Genomic DNA, 16,601 nt, shown 5'->3' with positions numbered 1-16,601 from the left:
CATCACATCAAGTCAGATCTGAGCAGATCTGCATCAAGTCGAACAAGCCTATAATAATTCAGCCATAATCAAGGACCCGAACCAGGCCTATCCGTTTTATTTTTATGGGGCTAATGATAGGCTACCTGAGGGCAGACGGTCTACGCTCATCGACAGACAATAGTGGACTGGCTACTGGAACTCGAATAAACAAAAACACCTGCTACAAATGTGCCCGTTCACAAGGCTGCTTGTCATATCCAATACGAACTGGATCACAGTAGAACTAAATCAGACATTTTCTGAAATTCCCCTTGAGTTGAGAGCCAGTGTGTGCCCCACGAAGAAATAAACTCGAATTTTGTTTACCATAAGCAGAGGCGGATCTTGTAGTTCTATATGGCTTGTGGAATTGTGCTAGTCACGCGAAAAAACTACTCTACCCAGAATGCCTTGGATTATCTGTGGCGTCTCACCTCGCGCCTTCCCTCTTGTCTCACCCAGAAGTTGCCATCTATCGGTGTTGTTGTTGTTGGAGTAATGATGGCGGCAACGGGATTCGGATCCGCTACTGTGTCAACTGTCGCAGTCACAGGTAGTGTTGCAGCAGCTCGAGGTCGGTTTCCCGGCCGACCATTTTCTTCTCGTAGCCGTTTGCGATCAGAAAGACGGTGGCAGTTAAGCCGGTCAAGGACAGAACCTGACGACAGTCCGAATGGAGGCCTGAGGCCTTCCTGCCTGGCCCTTGGATTGAACGAAGACCCGTCTCATCTGCGCTTGCTGGGTATAGAGGCAAGCCACAAGAGCCTAGGAGAGGTTGGGTACAGCTCAAGTGGAAGCGAAGAAGTAAGTAAACTGGAATAGGACCTTACCCTCACATGGTTATGTATTAGCTTGTGCTAATGTTGTGCGTTTCTCCTAAATCTACGTAGAATAATACGTCTAACGTTACTCTGATAAAATGGATTAAATGCGCACCTAGCATACCGTTAGCGAATGTTGTACAGTAGCATTAGCCAGTTAGCAATATGCTAGCTAAATGTTCGTCGGTGGAGATTCAACAAAGAATATGCAGTTGGCTAATGTAACGTTAGCCAACTCACGCCAGCTGGCTAACGTTAGATACGTTTCCCCTTGCCTTCTCGCAATCTGCCGCAAGTGCGATCTTAGAATGTATACCGTTAAAGGAGGTTCATTTCATTCAATATCTATTTTGCAATAGAATATTTACAGTGGTAGGTCAATTGGCAAGCAAAGCGAGCAACGGTGCGTGATATTGAAGGGGAGGGGGTGGGGATATTCACTGTTGTAAGTGGTTAGCTAGATAACTATGCCCCAACTGAGTTCAGATTTGTGTCACTGGATAACCTGGAGTTCTTAAAAGTCAGATTGACATTTTGATGTGTAGATACCTGTTGGCTGTAAGTTATCCCAATATCAGTCGTAACGCAAAGCTGTAAGGAAGCTACCTAACGTTATGGTAACGTTAACATAAACTAGCGAGAATTAGCAATGTGGTGTAGTTGTGCTCTGCTGGGCAGCACTGGCTCATGGAGGGAAAGGCCATAGTCTCACCTAAATTATATATTTTTTAGAAAACAACGAACGATTATGCTACGCTAATATGAAGCAACTGTATATGGCCTATCCATAATCCAAGTTAGCTCCTCAATTATTGAAATGTTGATCACGGTAACTGTCAGTATGCCTCATGTATGCCAGTATGCCACATCCGTGCTACGCTTGTACGGGTGAATGTCAGGTGAATAAGGTTTAAAAACTATGGTTTCAACCCTTAACTTTTCGAAATTACCTCTATCAAAGAGTACATGACATGTGTGGCATTTAGGCTAAAGCAAATGCAGTTAGTGAGAGTAAATGTATGTTTTTTGAGCATACAGTGGACTGTAAAAAAAAGAAAAAAATCTCAGTAGATAAGTTAAATAGCACAGAAGGACTGTGTTTGGCAAAGCAACATTCAAAGCCTACACTACCCAGGCTAACAACACTAACTTTGCTATTGCAGCTGAATTCTTTGCTATTGCAGCTGAATTCCTCTGATGGCTTCTTCTTCTTCTAGGAATTATCTATGTTTTAATGGTATTTGAAGTGCTTAACATATAAACTGGTTCAAATTGTTTAGGCCTTTAAAAAGACACCAGAACTGTATTTATCATTTTTGTGCAATTTATGGTTTTTGAGATGTTCATTAAAAGCTAAGGGCGCTTTCATACCTAATTTGTTCTGAATCAAGGGTTAAATCGATACAGTTTTTCTCCATTCTCTCTATGTTCGTTTGTGTTCACATGCCAGCATTTAGATCGAAACAAATTATATAACAAACCCTTGTGAGATTGAACTTTTGTCTACAAACTCAAGCGTGATTAAATTGTTCCCTGATTGGTCACATTTGATAGCTGAAGACACGTTCCGATTCAACGCGCCAACGATTAAAATCCAAAGATCCTTGATTACTAGCTCCGCTTTAACCCTCTGTGAAATCGCTCTAAGAAAAATTTTCAGCCTGAACATGGGCCATTGTGATATCATAATTGGGTAATCAAGCTAGGAAGCACCTGTGTTCTTACTGACTGTGCGTGAGGGGTTAGGTGCCTTGCTCAAGGGCACCTCAGCCGTATCTACTGGTCGGGGTTCGAACCGGCAACCCTCCGGTTACAAGTCCGAAGCGCTAACCAGTAGGCCACGGCTGCCCCAAAGTTGTATTATTTGTTGTATTAAGTTGTAAGGTAAACGTAACGTTATCAATCAAAGCAAACAGGGAAAAGAAATAGCAACACAATCATTAAAAAACACTCAAATAAATAAATGTGCACATAAATGAAAAGCGGCACTGGTTGAAGCCTGGAAATATTGTAAACAAAGTAGCTTAATTTGCTAATTTATCATAGTCTACTGGTTAGACTGTTCAGTTTCCCCACGTGTGTTTAAGTTTCAAATTAATACTTTTTCTCCTTGGGACAGGCCCGTTTGAGTCTTGCATCGGGATTGAGATGATTAGAATTTAGCTGTCAATTTGAATGCAACAGTTTTGAACAAATTCGTGCAGCGTGCTAATTATGCTACACGTATTTAATAGCAATTTAGCCAGTCGTCTTGCATGATTGTGAATGTTTGGATTACATGTGCATGCTGTGGAGGGATGCGGATTGCGGCTGTTGAGAGAGAGAGAGTGCATGGGGCAAGGACTCATTGAGAGTCTGTTGAGGTAGGCCTACTTCTATCGCCTACTCTGGTAGAGTTGCACATACTAGCTACAATGCAAGATATATTTAGCCTATTTATTTATGGACAACGTAAGGCGGGAGGCGTGTGTTGCTTTTAATTATCGAATGTTCTATCGAACATATTTTTTATAGATATCGATTACATGTCTATTGCGATACATATCGCTACCGTTTTAGCGCCCAGCCCTACTCAAAACCCATGACCACAACTGCACCCCCTTTCTGGGCGAATTATTATGTCTTTCCTGGATTCCAGATTTTTAAAGGGATATTCCACCATTTGGGGAATTACACTACTTCCCCTTGAGTTAAACCATTGATCAGTTCATCCAGCCGTTCTCTGTGCCTGGCGATACCACTTTTAGCTCCAGCCTAGCATAGATCATTGAATCTGATTAGACCATTAGCATCTCGTTTAAAAGTGACTAAGATTTCTGGTAATTTTCCTATCCTTCCTATCCTATCCCTAACTTGTCTCCTCTCAAGTTAGAAAGTGTAATAAGACCAACGGGGAATGAGACGTGATGATTTTCTTGGCTGATTTGACATGGAACTATACTCTCATTCCAGCGTAATAATCAAGGAACACCATAGGCGCAATGATATCATGCAGCACCTCAAAATAGTCCCTGTAGGCCAACTTCAAGCAACAAGGTTGAGCTGCAGCAGACAAATTGGTTAGTGACTGGATTATTACGCCTGATTCGTTCCTGAATTGACAGGGCCGGTCGGGTTACTGCAAACAAAAATATTTTTAAGGATGGCCTGAATATGAAAGTCAGAAATGTGACAAAATTAACTGTCGACAATTATTTGTAGCTTTTGTGATTAGATTAATTCAGTTGGTTCATATTGCGATAATTGTGCTGCCCTAATCTCAACGATGGTGATGGTGAACCCCTGGCATTGATTGGTCTAGTACTGTAGTAGATTTCCAGCCATTACTTTAGCCTTCTACTTGATATGAAGCATATTCAAATTGCTCACGTTTTTTTTGCTCTCCGTTGCACACCCTCATGTTTCCGCGAAATGTGTCCTCTTAGATTCCAAAATGAATATTTACTCACTGGAACAGTGTCACCACCACATGGTTATTCTTGCTCTACATTGTTAGTATCTAGTTGTTTTGTAGGAATAGTACACTGATTTATCAGTTTCCTTTCACAGTAGCATAGCCAGAAATGTTCAAATGGGTGGGCACAGAAAAAACGGGTGGGCAAAGCAAATTTGATTGAACATAAGACGGGCCTAAATTAGTTACACCATACAAGCATTAATCATAGGCATGTTATATTTATGACATAAAACAGGAATTTATTGAACACAGCTGACAAATTACGCAGAAACATTTTCAACTGGAGCAAAACAATGCATGAATGTAGCTTCTGCGTGTCATATGAAACACAAATGAGACAATAGATTGACCATATTGGACAAAGCCATATCATAGGCATGTTGCATTCATGACATGAAAAGTGGAACTTATAGAACGAAAATGACAAATTACGCAAACATTTTAAACTTGCGCCAAACGGATGAACCCAGCATCGGTGCGTCGCATAAATTAAAACAGAAATTGAAGCAACAACTTGATCATTGGACAATCCTACCACAAAACCTTTCCATAGGCCTGCAACGTTTATGACATAAAAAGTGGAATATGAACGCATTTCATCACACCTGACAATTAAACGGAGCTGTGGCTGTTTGCGATTTGACTGATTCTTGAGAGCGAGGAGCGAGATATTTGCCCCGCTCAGCTCCGCTCACTAGCTCTGATTCGGAGGCATATCACATATGTAAAGATTAGAAAATCTGATTATTTTTCGATTCATGACACGTTTCTTCTTATTGCGTTCTGCGGAGAAGGGAGATTGGCGCTGGTCACGGTTTGAAATGAAAGGGAGAAAACAGGACAGAGTAGCACTTTTTTTTTTGACGACGTAGTTAAGGCGGCAGGTAGGGGTGGGCGATATGGCCTAAAATTCATATTGCGGTATAATTTGGGACACATACGGTAAACGGTATATATTGCGGTATAATTTGGTGTGTGAATTTCAATATAGGTCTAGCAGGTTCTTGCATAAAATAGTCAAGATTGTTACTTATTTAAAAATGTATTGGCTATAAAAATGATCAAAGTTTTATTTAGCATATTCACTGCATGAAACATTACAAAAACATGAAACATGACATATTACATAGAACTGTAAATCATCTGATCATCTAATATTTACAGATATCTAGGCTATAACATTTATTTTATATTTTGGCCTGTTATAAAATCATGTATTGAACAATTTAACCACAGCTCAGCTTTAAGAAACTCAAATAGCCTAGATGCATGCTTAGCATTTTGTGATCATTAGGCTAAGGCTACTTTCACAAACTCAGTCAGCTGTCCTCTGATTTACCAATATCTAGGCGATATTTGTAACATTTATTTTGTATTTGGCCCGTTATGAAATCATGTGGAACAATTTAAACACATTGTAAAACTTAAAAGCCCAAATTTGGAGACATCCATGCATGTCGAAATTTACTGCAAATTCAAAACTGGATTACTCTGGAACGGCTAACCGTACAGGGGACTGCTTTACACCTTTGTGTTCGGTAAGGTCTGCTGTTTATTTTGATATAAGGTTTGTCGTGTGTTAAAAGAAGGGTTCGTGAAGTATCCGAGATGAATGGGTTGGGAGCTCATGGGATGCAAAACCTTCAGTAGAATGTATGATTAAATTGAATTATATTATTTACTTTTCTCGCGAACCGTTCAACTAAGCAATTATCGGGTAACATCGTTTAAAAGCTGAGAAAAAGCTCTTTCATGTGATACTTGTGATGTCTGTGTGATGAATAGGCTACTTCGCGAGTAGTTCAACTGAGATGAATGGAATTTGGACGCACTTTCTTTCTTGCGCTGTCACTTTCTCCACTGCGTAAAATACTCAATTAATTTGCGCTGTGAATGCTTAGATTATTTTGACAGGCCACACAGGCTAAATAAAAATCGCCATTAGTAGGACGCAAAGCAGAATATTGAAAGAAGGGGGCACCAAGGCTGATTTTCAAAGGGGCCTCACGGCCAACGCAAGAGGCAACGACGTGGCCGCCGTGAAATTCCTACCCTGTTTGTGGGTTTATGTCTGTATTTCTCCTAAATTATAAGTCTAAAGTTAGCGTCTTTATCGTGACATGTTTCCCTTTTAGTTCTCCCTCGTGTGTGATCCTTTTTGTGTGGGGGGCTGCGTCCACCCCTGTATGTGTAGCGTGTGTGTGTACTTGACCTGCTCCGTGTGTATTGTGTTCTGGGTCTGTGTCCCTGTTCTCGTTCTCAGCTAATAAGCCTTTTGATTGGACAACTGTCTGTCGCTATCAAATCGTTACAATACCTTCACTGCTCGCTGCCATTTTTCCACACCTGTGGCCTCCTCGTGGTTGCTGCCGGTCCCGGCAGGCCAAGCGTGTTGCAATTTGATGACATAATGACCTATCGCAATATGTCGGTATAACAAAAATCTCTATCGTTGGCCAAATTTTTATCGCATACCGCTTATACCGTTTATATCGCCCAGCCCTAGCGGCAGGCTTGTTTTGCCAAGGCGGCCGCCTTGACTGCAAAGTGCTGCGGGAAACCCTGTTCATGTAGGCTACCCGCCTGCAGAGGTCTGACTGCATAACATGATTATTTCTGAGGTTCTTTTCAACCATGACATGCACAATTTCGGGTTGAAAACGTAGCAGAATCTCTGAATTCATTTTATAGGCTGTGATGGCGGCACAAGATGGCTGAGAAATCCCCCTCTCCTTGAGCTCATGTCCAATTTAAGTGGTGTAGGCTAACAGTAATGCATTATGTTTATGTCCTTGAAAACATCTGACTGGAGGTAAAAAAAGTGGAGGAAAAATTTTTTAAGAGAGACTTTAAGAGCTACTTAAAAAAGAAAAAAATTAAGCGTGGAGCCCTGCACTCAGTGTCTCTTCTCTGGTGGAAATGGGGGCATTAAGGTGAGATTGGTGATTGTTGTGGACTCCTCCATTAAATCAAACACACTGCTTACATTGATGTACAAAGATGATGGAGAATGACTTAAAATTGTCATTTAGAAGCTTGTTATGCTATTACCTTGAGCATCACAAACGATTGCAATTGATTAGGCTTGGGTATCAGGTATCGAGTATTGGTTGGAACCGGGACTATCTTTGCGATTTTCCCGGAATCGTTCAAAAGTTTAAATTTCGATTCCTAGTTTCGATTCCCAGTCCGCCGACCGGAAAAAGAAACGGCTGAACACCAACAAAGAAGCGCATAGTTCATAGAATTAAAATTCATGGAGAAGGTCAGACTATTTCATTCAGAAAGCAGGGTTCCCGCGGATCCTTAAATAGTCTTCTTAAATACAACTGAATTTTCGAAAGAGAGGTATTAAATGTGCGTATGGGACCGCCAGCGAGTGCAAGAGAGCGAGTGATGTCTCAATCCAGTTTCGTGTATTTAAAACGCAATTGTATAAGTGACTAGGCTATTAGGCTACGGGAGGAAGTGTAGTGGTTGCAGAGTGAAGATGTTTTTCACGGGTGTTGTTAAAGGTGTGAAAATGGTAATAATACAGTAGGCCTATGTACAAAATAATATGCCTGACGTTTTTGTGGTGTAGCTGAGGCCAGAGAGATATACAGGTAGCCTACGTGGAATGAGGAAGCCTATGGTAGAATGAGCGGGAGAAAGAGCGATAGGTTGACCATACGTTCGAATTTAGGCCGGACATATGGATTTTAAAAGCCCTGTCCGGCGTCCGGCGCAGCCTCAAGCCGGACGCTCATTTGTTCTACTTTTTGGAGTTGCGCTTGGCATCTAAAAATCGTTGCTCAGACGCAGCATCGTTTCACAAACTATGGACGCGAAGACTGCTGGTCAAATTATGTGCTTCGCAATCAGGAGGAAATACTGTAGGCTATATGTTAAGTTGATCTGTTTGCATCTTTCCAGTGTGTGTTGCTGGCCTAGCCTAGGGAAGAAAATATCTGTCTAAGTTATAATAGCCTACCTGTAATATCTGCCAGCAGCTTGCTTGCCAGCGTTTCCCAGTAGGCTAGGCCTACTTCGCAAAAGTTGTGAACTATAACCTCATATTTTTTGAATGTCGGCGACTGGCTACATAAAAAAAACGTGTTTTCATAAAACGTGCGTGCTTGAGATGAAACCAGCAGTTTTCAGCAGGATCATGCGAGGAGGACCTGTCTCTTAATTAATTTTAAAAAAGTCAATTGTTTTACAATGTTTGTCAAGCTTTGGTTGGTTTAGATACAACTGGTATGCAAAATGTAAAGTAGTGGATTAACTTTAATTTGCTGTGCTGCATATTGGACAATAGATGCACATAGTAAATTATATAAAGTAGGCTTATTAAAATATGTAAATAGCTTAGTCTAACTTTGTAAAAAATATTGAAGGGAATCCAGTCCAGTGCACATGTCTTTGGCAAGTAGCCTAGGCTACTACAGACACAGGTGAAGAACAGTCAGCCTCAGCAGTAAGCAAAACCAAATATGTACAGCCAGCTTCAAAAGCAAGCAGCCTAGACCCTAAAATTGGGCATTTGTAGCTTTGAAGGTAATTCACACACAATTATTTTTCTTTCGCCAAAATATATTTGGTAACTTCTGTAGACATCCAAAATGGGGTGGGGGTCAAAATTAGATAGAAAAAAAACTATTGCATAAACAGTCATATATATATATATATATATATATCTTTTTGCAGTGGTATAGTCTTAAGTTTCATTTAGATGTCTTGAAAAGGTCTTAAAAGTCTTTAAATTTGCACTTGGTAAAATGTGCAGATACCATGGGTGTGTTCGAAACGGGAGACAGCTGCCTACTGCCTCCCTCCCTACATAGAGAGCTGTCTAACTAGACATGACTTTGGATTAAATGCATCTTTTAAAAATGAGCGTAGCACTCTAGAATCTTTGGTTAACACTACGGTATGACGTTAGCAAAGGCCTGACGTTAAACTAAATTAGCTTACGTAAGCTAGCAGGCTAACGGTATAAATTAGTTTTACGGCCGGCAGATATATCAGACCAGACGCTATTAATGGTTACAACAATGGCATAATCAGATAGTAAGTTGTTTATTTTTCATCTCTTTTCTACAAATCTAAGCAAAATAAGGTCACACAAATGACATTTTAAACAGATTCCGCAGCCATTACCGATGTCATCCGCCATGTTTGTTTACCTTTCACAGCTGTTTCAGACGTTGCCGCAAGGGATTATGGGTAGGAGGGAGCATGAAGTGTGCATCGATGCTGCCTTCAAAAATGACCGTTATTTGGGAATTCTAAGATATCTTAAAAGGCAGCAGAATTTGTTTTTTCGGTTTCGAACCACACTTGCTGCCTTGCTCCCCAGTTAGATATCTTAAAAGGCAGCAACTTTACCCGTTTGGAACACACCCCATGAGAAAGACCGTTGGTTAGCTAGCTCATTTAAAATATCCTAAACTTTTTTTGACCCTACCTCTTAAAAAAATCGGAATCGAGAATCGTTAGGAACCGGAATTGGAATCGGAAACGTTCAAATTCAAACGATACCCAACCCTACAATTGATTGTGATTCTGTTCTTTTGGTAGGTAATGAAGGTATTATTTTGGTAAAATGTTTTCTAGGTTTATCCCCATGTTCCTAATTGTTTTGTCTGACAAGTTTAGTTTCCTCATCTTGTGATAAAAGGCTCTCTATGGTTGATCTGACTGCAGATATCTCTCACTCTCATGCATGGGAATCAAGCTACGATTATTTCCTGTGTTTAAGAAACAAAACCATATTAATACTATATTAACTGCTCCTGTGTATTAACCTCATAGCTGAAGAAATTTTGCAAAATCAATGTATAAACCATGGCTAATAGTTGGGAAATTACGGTAGGCTCTTTTTAGGTCGAAGCTCAGCTAATACATGGCTAAAAGTTATCTTTCTTTGTTGTTGTGTCTTAGGAAGATGACTTCCAAGGGTTTGAAACTGAGAATGGAAGCCCACTACAATCAGGACATAGGCCTAGCCTATTAAGAAGTAAGTCATCTTTATCTGTTAAACTTGGCGAACATGATTATTCATTGTTGTCATTTTCTTAGTGCAGTCCTTGTGAAGCTTTAACAGTTTGGTAGAAATGCGTTGCATTTGGACTGAATTAGAGTTTTCACTAACAGAAGGAATGAGCACTGCTGCAACTACAGAATGTGTTAGTTGAGTCATAAACATGGCGGACTAATGGTTCAGCTTTGATTACAGTGCACACTTCCTATGTAATGTCAGATCATTATGACCGCTGCGCAGCGAAGTGGCGGTCATAGGTTTAGTCAGTTTTTTTTCTTCCGGATTTTTTTTGTTTCTTCATTACCACCACCCAGTTACCAATGAAAAAGCAAAAATGAGGTGTTGTAATCACAGGTATCTCTGGCTGACATGATCAAAACTGCACAAAATTCGAGGCGTAGGATCATTATGACACCCTCTGAATGCATGCCAAGTTTTGTGGAATTCTGTTCATGGGGGCCACACAATAAATTAATTTATGTGTACATTTAGTGACTGTACACTACTCATGCACACACACACTCACACTCATGAACACAAGCAAATACACACATAAAGATACATGCACACACATGCAGGCACACAAGCACAGACAGACACTAGCATATTCAGAAAACAACTTCTTCGGTTTCACATCACATATGCTGCAAATAGGGAAACGAAATGCAAGATGTAAAAGACGACAACGGGTATTTTTTTACATGACACATAAATTCAACCCTGTATCATTTTAGAAATAGACATTCACTCATGAAAAATAATATTTCAATTATTTCAAATATGGCACATTTATTAAGCAATATTTTCACATAAACATGTAAATGTCATTGCCTACAAGACAGTTCCCCATTAAGTGTATTGTTGACAATATGACACATAGTCCTCAAATGAACAGAAATGCAGCTGTAACCCTGTAAACTTAAAATGTCAGTCTGTAGAGTAAAATGAATGAGACCTTCATTCTGGACTCCAGAAACTGATTTGCCATTGTAAACAAAAGCTTGGCAATGCGTCACGGTTTTAACTGGTGCCGTTTTTCTGGCTTAGTTTTCAGGATGATGGCTCTTAAAGATGTGTAATGAAATTGGTAACGTTGAAAGAGTGTCAGTTTACCCCTCCTTACATCACTGGTACTTTACAAGCACTGCAAATAGCAATTTTGTTATCAGTTTCTGGAATTTTTAAATACTGCCACACAGCCGACATGTTGAAATGTTGTTGGCTCTTATAGCAAGGTAAACATTTGCTTCGCGTGCGCATAATTAACAGGTCACCCTATCGGCCAAGCACATCGGCAGAAATGTTCATATCTGCAGATGCCGATAATTAAGTTATAAAGCAGTATCCCTAACACACGCACACACTGTACGCACACACTCATATACGCACACATGCGTGCACCGCACGCACACACACACACACACATATTACCACATACGCATAAACACACACACACACACACACACACACACATAAAGACACACGCACACACATACACACACAGTTGACATGCAGGCATGCGCACGCACACACGCACATGTACACACACAGGTACACACGCACCGACTCACACAGGCACGCACACAAGCACGCACATGCACACATGCACACGTATATAAACACAAACATGTACATGCACGCATTTACAAACACACACGCACACACACATAAAAACACACACAAGCAAGCAAGCACACATACACACACACCCCGCATTACCCTCCCCTATTAATCTGTATAGGGAATGTTAACATAGCACTTGTCAACCATAAATCCAAATGTCAGATTTTGCTTATACAGTGATCCATCACCTTGCACAAGAAAAATAGTTTTTTATGTTCAGTATCAGATTTTTGAAGATGTTGCATTAGCAAGACCATTCCCTTTCTTCTCTCCAAAGTTTATGTGGTAATATATCTGTTTTGTCACAGTTCTGCACTAGCTATAGGCCTACTGATAAATTAATATTTTTTACACTAAAATGTATAATTAACAGCAAAACTAAGTAAACACACACATAGAAAATATTTGTTATTGGCCAAATTGTAATTTTAAACATTGGTATTGGCCCCAAATAGTACATAGCTGTACAATGTGCTGTAGTGTACATTTTATGCCAGGTCTCCAGTTTTTCAGTAACCGGGGAGATGAATACTTTTCTTTCTTCTTTTCTCGAGGCCTATTTCTTGTTACAGTACTTGGTTGTTGAAATATTTTATTCACACAATGTGTCTTTTTGCAGAAAATGTTACAACAAAGGCTTCAAAAAAGGGTTTTAAGAAACCCACACATGTGATCTGTCGTCGATCCAATCCTTCAAATGACACATTAATGGAAGAGGGTTCTAACACAGAAGATGGTTCTAAAAAAACACGAAAGAGGGCTTCTCCAAAACAGACAATGCCATCTCCAAGGATCACCATTAAGTTTCCATCTGAAGCAGCAATGAAAAAGGAAGGTATTGGTCCTCCGAAAGCAGAGCAGAAAACGAAAGGACTAAAATTCCCATCAAAAGCAAAGAAAATACAAGGTGCCCAAATATCCCATGTCCATGTGAAATTAAAGAAAAGTAAAGAAGTTGCTGGAGAAGCACCTGTCTATGTGGAAGAGACTTTAATAACCAAGCGCCGTGGCCGCTCTGCGAACAAAACTGTAGATTCCAATGTTCCTGAGAAGTCTGTAGTTCAACATCATGACCAAAAATCAGGTGTCAAGTCTCGAAAAGTTGCATGCAAGTTGGATTCTGCACAGAAAGTTGAAAATGTGACATTAAGTGCAGAGAATGTCAATTTGAAACAAAAGGAAAGAAAACTTGAAGACAGCACCAGGACATGCCACAGAACCAGTACTTTGCAGCCAAATGATGTTGGGAGATCAATGAAAAAGCAAGATCAGGGTATAAAAGGCTCTGCAGAATCTGTATTTGAGTCCTCAGCTTTGGATGACTTGAGTGTCCAAAAAGTGTCATTGTCCAAAAAGAAAAAGAATAAACGAAAAAAGAAGTACCGCAAAGATTCTGAAAATAATACTATAACCCCTATTGCTGAAAATGCACATTCATCTGTTGATTCAGAAATGGAACGTTTTAAAAATGGCATAGACATGGGAATCCCTGGGTTAAAGTTGACAAGGGTCAGAAATACCAAATCCACATCAAGAAAAAAGCGTAATAAGTTTGTATGGACTCTGACATTGGTCCAAGGCAAAAGTAGGGCCAATCAGATGCAAGAGGTGGAAAATTCAAGTACAGGCAATTCTGGTATAGATTCTCTTCTGATGCATACTTCCCCTCCAAATGAATCACTTCTTCCTCTTAGTGAACATCCACCTGGTGAAGAGACTACAATTGAAAAGTCTCCTGTCAAATGCAAAGATCAAGATGAGTCATCTAGACAAAGTGAAGAGGTAAACAACTTGTCTCATGAGTTGGAAACTCAAGGGATTTCTTCACTACCCACAATGGAAGCCACTGAGGAAGAGAATGAAGAGTTGCATTCTAAAGAGGTCATCCCACCCCTTCAGATTAAGGTTGTTTCCACACCAGGAAAATGTAACAGTTTGAAACAGTCATTTTTAATTCATCAAGTCTCTCAGCCTCATAGGGAGGAAGAATCATCTACTAAAGATTTTTCAGAAACAACAAAGATGACCGAAAGCTGTTCTCCAATTCCACCAAGTAAACAGAGCTCAGCTCTCAGCACCATGCGAAAGAAACGCTCAAGGCATAAACCATGGACAACCTACAAACGTAAGCCCAAAAAAAGCTCTGAGGAGGAAACTAGAACTCTTTTTCCTGTGGAATCCATTTGTGATCGATCAACATCAACAGTCCTGGAACAGAAAAATAGCCAGGGTGGATTTTCAGGGGTAAAATTAGGGCCAGGTGAAAATAAGCACCAGGTCACTGAAATAGCAGATACTCAGAATGCAGAGCTGTCAGAGCCTCTTTTGCTGGAGTCAGTCCCATGTAAACCATCTACTTTCCCAGATGTCCAAACAGAAATAAAAAAAGAAAGTGAAAAGCAATCCCTAAAAGATAGAGAGGTGTTGGTGTTTGAGCCTTCAAGCAATGAAGATCCAGAAAAGGAAACCCATACAAAGATGCCACTTAGACATGGCAAGAAAAGACGCAGGGTTTTGATTGGACGAAGGATGAAACTGCAAAAGCCAAAAGTGATGCAAGGGAAATTGACAAAGAGTAATGATGGCTGTTCCACAGCATCCTCGTCCACCCCCGTCAGTAAATTAATTGGTGTGCTCAAGACCAAATATCGGAAAAGACGGTACAAAGCCAGCATGGATGCTACATCTAAACAAAGGGACAAGGTCTTTAGTGGAGAGGGTGGGGATGGTGCTGTTGATGAAGCTGTTTCTGATTCTATAGCAAGTCCACTTGGAAAATCAAAGTGTCTCAAAAATATAAAGCATTTCATCATGCCAGTTGTTAGTGCTCGATCCTCTCGAGTGATTAAGACTCCGAAGAGGTTTATGGATGATGCTGGTATGTCTGTTCTTCCTCGTAGAAACTCCCCAAAGAAAGGACACCAATGTAATGTGCAGTCAAAGATGCAGAAGAGAAACTATGATTTATCTGGCACAGAAGCCAAGTCTGTATTTCAAGTGAAGGAGGAGGAAGAGGACGAGTTCACAGAATCTCAGTTAAATGTTGATGTCTCAACTACCCCAGTGAGTCAAAAGGATTTGGATACATGCAGTAGTAGAATGAATCCACAGAATGCATCTCAGAAGATTGTTGGAAAAAGAAGATCTCTTTTGAGAGACCCAAGTTTTAAATGGCATGCGCTTGGAGAAGAAGTGTATACATTAGACAAAAACCTTGAATATGATTATGAAAGTTTTCTTGGTACCAAAGAGTTCCAAACTCTGATCAACTCTGACCCATCCACTTTACCACTCTCCATCCAGGAGAAGAAAACATCTAAAAAGTTCAACAAGAAAATGTCAAACCTGAAGAAGTCCAAGACGCTGAAGAAACTAAATCAGGGACAAACATGCCGTAAGAGGAAAAAGATTACACACAATGTGATTGGAAATACTCAACCATTACCCTGTGATGTAGACAAAATCAAACAAGAGGAATGTGCAAGTGGATGCACTCCAGATCGCTCCCCTTCCAAGAGTGATAAATCAAAGTTGAAGATAGAAGACCTTGATACTCCGGGAGTTGTACGAAAGGTCTCAGTTAGTGTGCGTGCTCTCAGCTCCAAGCTCTTGGCGATGCAGTACGGTGCACATGAAGAGGTTTTTGAGATGAATTCCCTTCCAGAAAACATACTGGGTCAGTAAATTGTTCCTGTTTCAATCATTTTTGTGACTGCTCTCGTGCATTACGCATTGCTAAATATTTTATATTTCTGTAAATTGAAGTTAGCAATCTTTTACATTGATAGAAAAAAAGGTGTCGCTTACAGCAGTGTTAAGTGCATTAGTTCAAGCATGGGTTAAAACAAGATGTTGACTATTGAATGACTTGCCCGTTTACACAACACCAGTGGAAGGGTGGGCAACTGAAATTATGTTATGTTGATATTTCAGATTCAGATGATAGCCCTGTGGTCTCTGAAATCAGCAAAGTTTCACAGCAGAATGACTTTGAAACGAGGGTGGACAATAAGCTTTTGAATTCCGAAGAGAAGGTTACATCACACCGTGTTCGCCTCACAGGTGCAAACAAAAGGATGTTCAACCTTCTCAAGAAAGCCAAAGTTCAACTCATCAAGATTGATCAGCAGAAACAACTCAAGTCTGTTGGGGTATGTGGACTTACACAACATATGTGTAACACAATTACTCTAGATTTGTCATTTATTAAGTCTTAGTGAATCAGTGGAACTGTGTCAGAAACTGGTATTATTAACTGGAAGTATTAACGTTGCAAATCCCTAATGATTTGTCATCATGTCATTGTGCCCAGCTTGTCACAGGTTCATTTGCATCACAGGAAGGTGCTGTCGGAGTGACAAAACGACAAAGAGGGAAGCATAAGAAGCTTGCCAAGTTAGAAAATAGAGATTGTACAGTAGAACAGGTACAACTCTCAAACTCAAAATTGCCTCAAATTGACTTCACCAGTAATCAGATAAGCTTGTAATACACAACAATTTTAATAAAAACCTGTCTCCACAAAATAGGCAGACTTAGTCAGAATTGGAAATTAAGAGAATTATCACACTTCAAAAAAGTTGTCATGATAAACTTATTGTGTAATGAACAATGCCCAGTTGTATTCACTCATGAGATGAACTCCTGAAGTTCT

The 16,601-nt window shown here is 40.1% G+C and overlaps 1 protein-coding gene across 3 annotated transcripts in view; it reads left to right on the top strand.

The window, feature by feature from the left end:
• Positions 1–487: 487 nt before the first annotated feature.
• The window catches only part of kmt2bb (lysine (K)-specific methyltransferase 2Bb), a 96,566-nt gene continuing 80,452 nt past the window's right edge, over positions 488–16,601 (top strand). For 2 of the 3 annotated variants that reach the window (XM_076281223.1, XM_076281222.1), the window contains exons 1-5: positions 488–825; positions 10,225–10,300; positions 12,567–15,623; positions 15,881–16,098; positions 16,260–16,373. In XM_076281223.1, coding sequence (XP_076137338.1) covers positions 520–825; positions 10,225–10,300; positions 12,567–15,623; positions 15,881–16,098; positions 16,260–16,373 — 3,771 coding nt within the window. In that variant the 5' untranslated portion in view covers positions 488–519. The remainder of the gene's footprint in view (positions 826–10,224; positions 10,301–12,566; positions 15,624–15,880; positions 16,099–16,259; positions 16,374–16,601) is intronic. The other variant, XM_076281224.1, reaches the window with a different exon arrangement.

The sequence above is a fragment of the Alosa pseudoharengus genome, unplaced genomic scaffold (assembly GCF_046254945.1).
Source record: "Alosa pseudoharengus isolate Yale_2024_CS ecotype anadromous, Long Island Sound unplaced genomic scaffold, YU_APseudo_1.1 YU_APseudo_1.1_scf_12, whole genome shotgun sequence".
NCBI classification, from domain to species: domain Eukaryota; kingdom Metazoa; phylum Chordata; class Actinopteri; order Clupeiformes; family Clupeidae; genus Alosa; species Alosa pseudoharengus.
The sequence above is the reverse complement of the archived record's forward strand: the minus strand, read 5'-3'. Positions and strand labels throughout refer to the sequence as shown.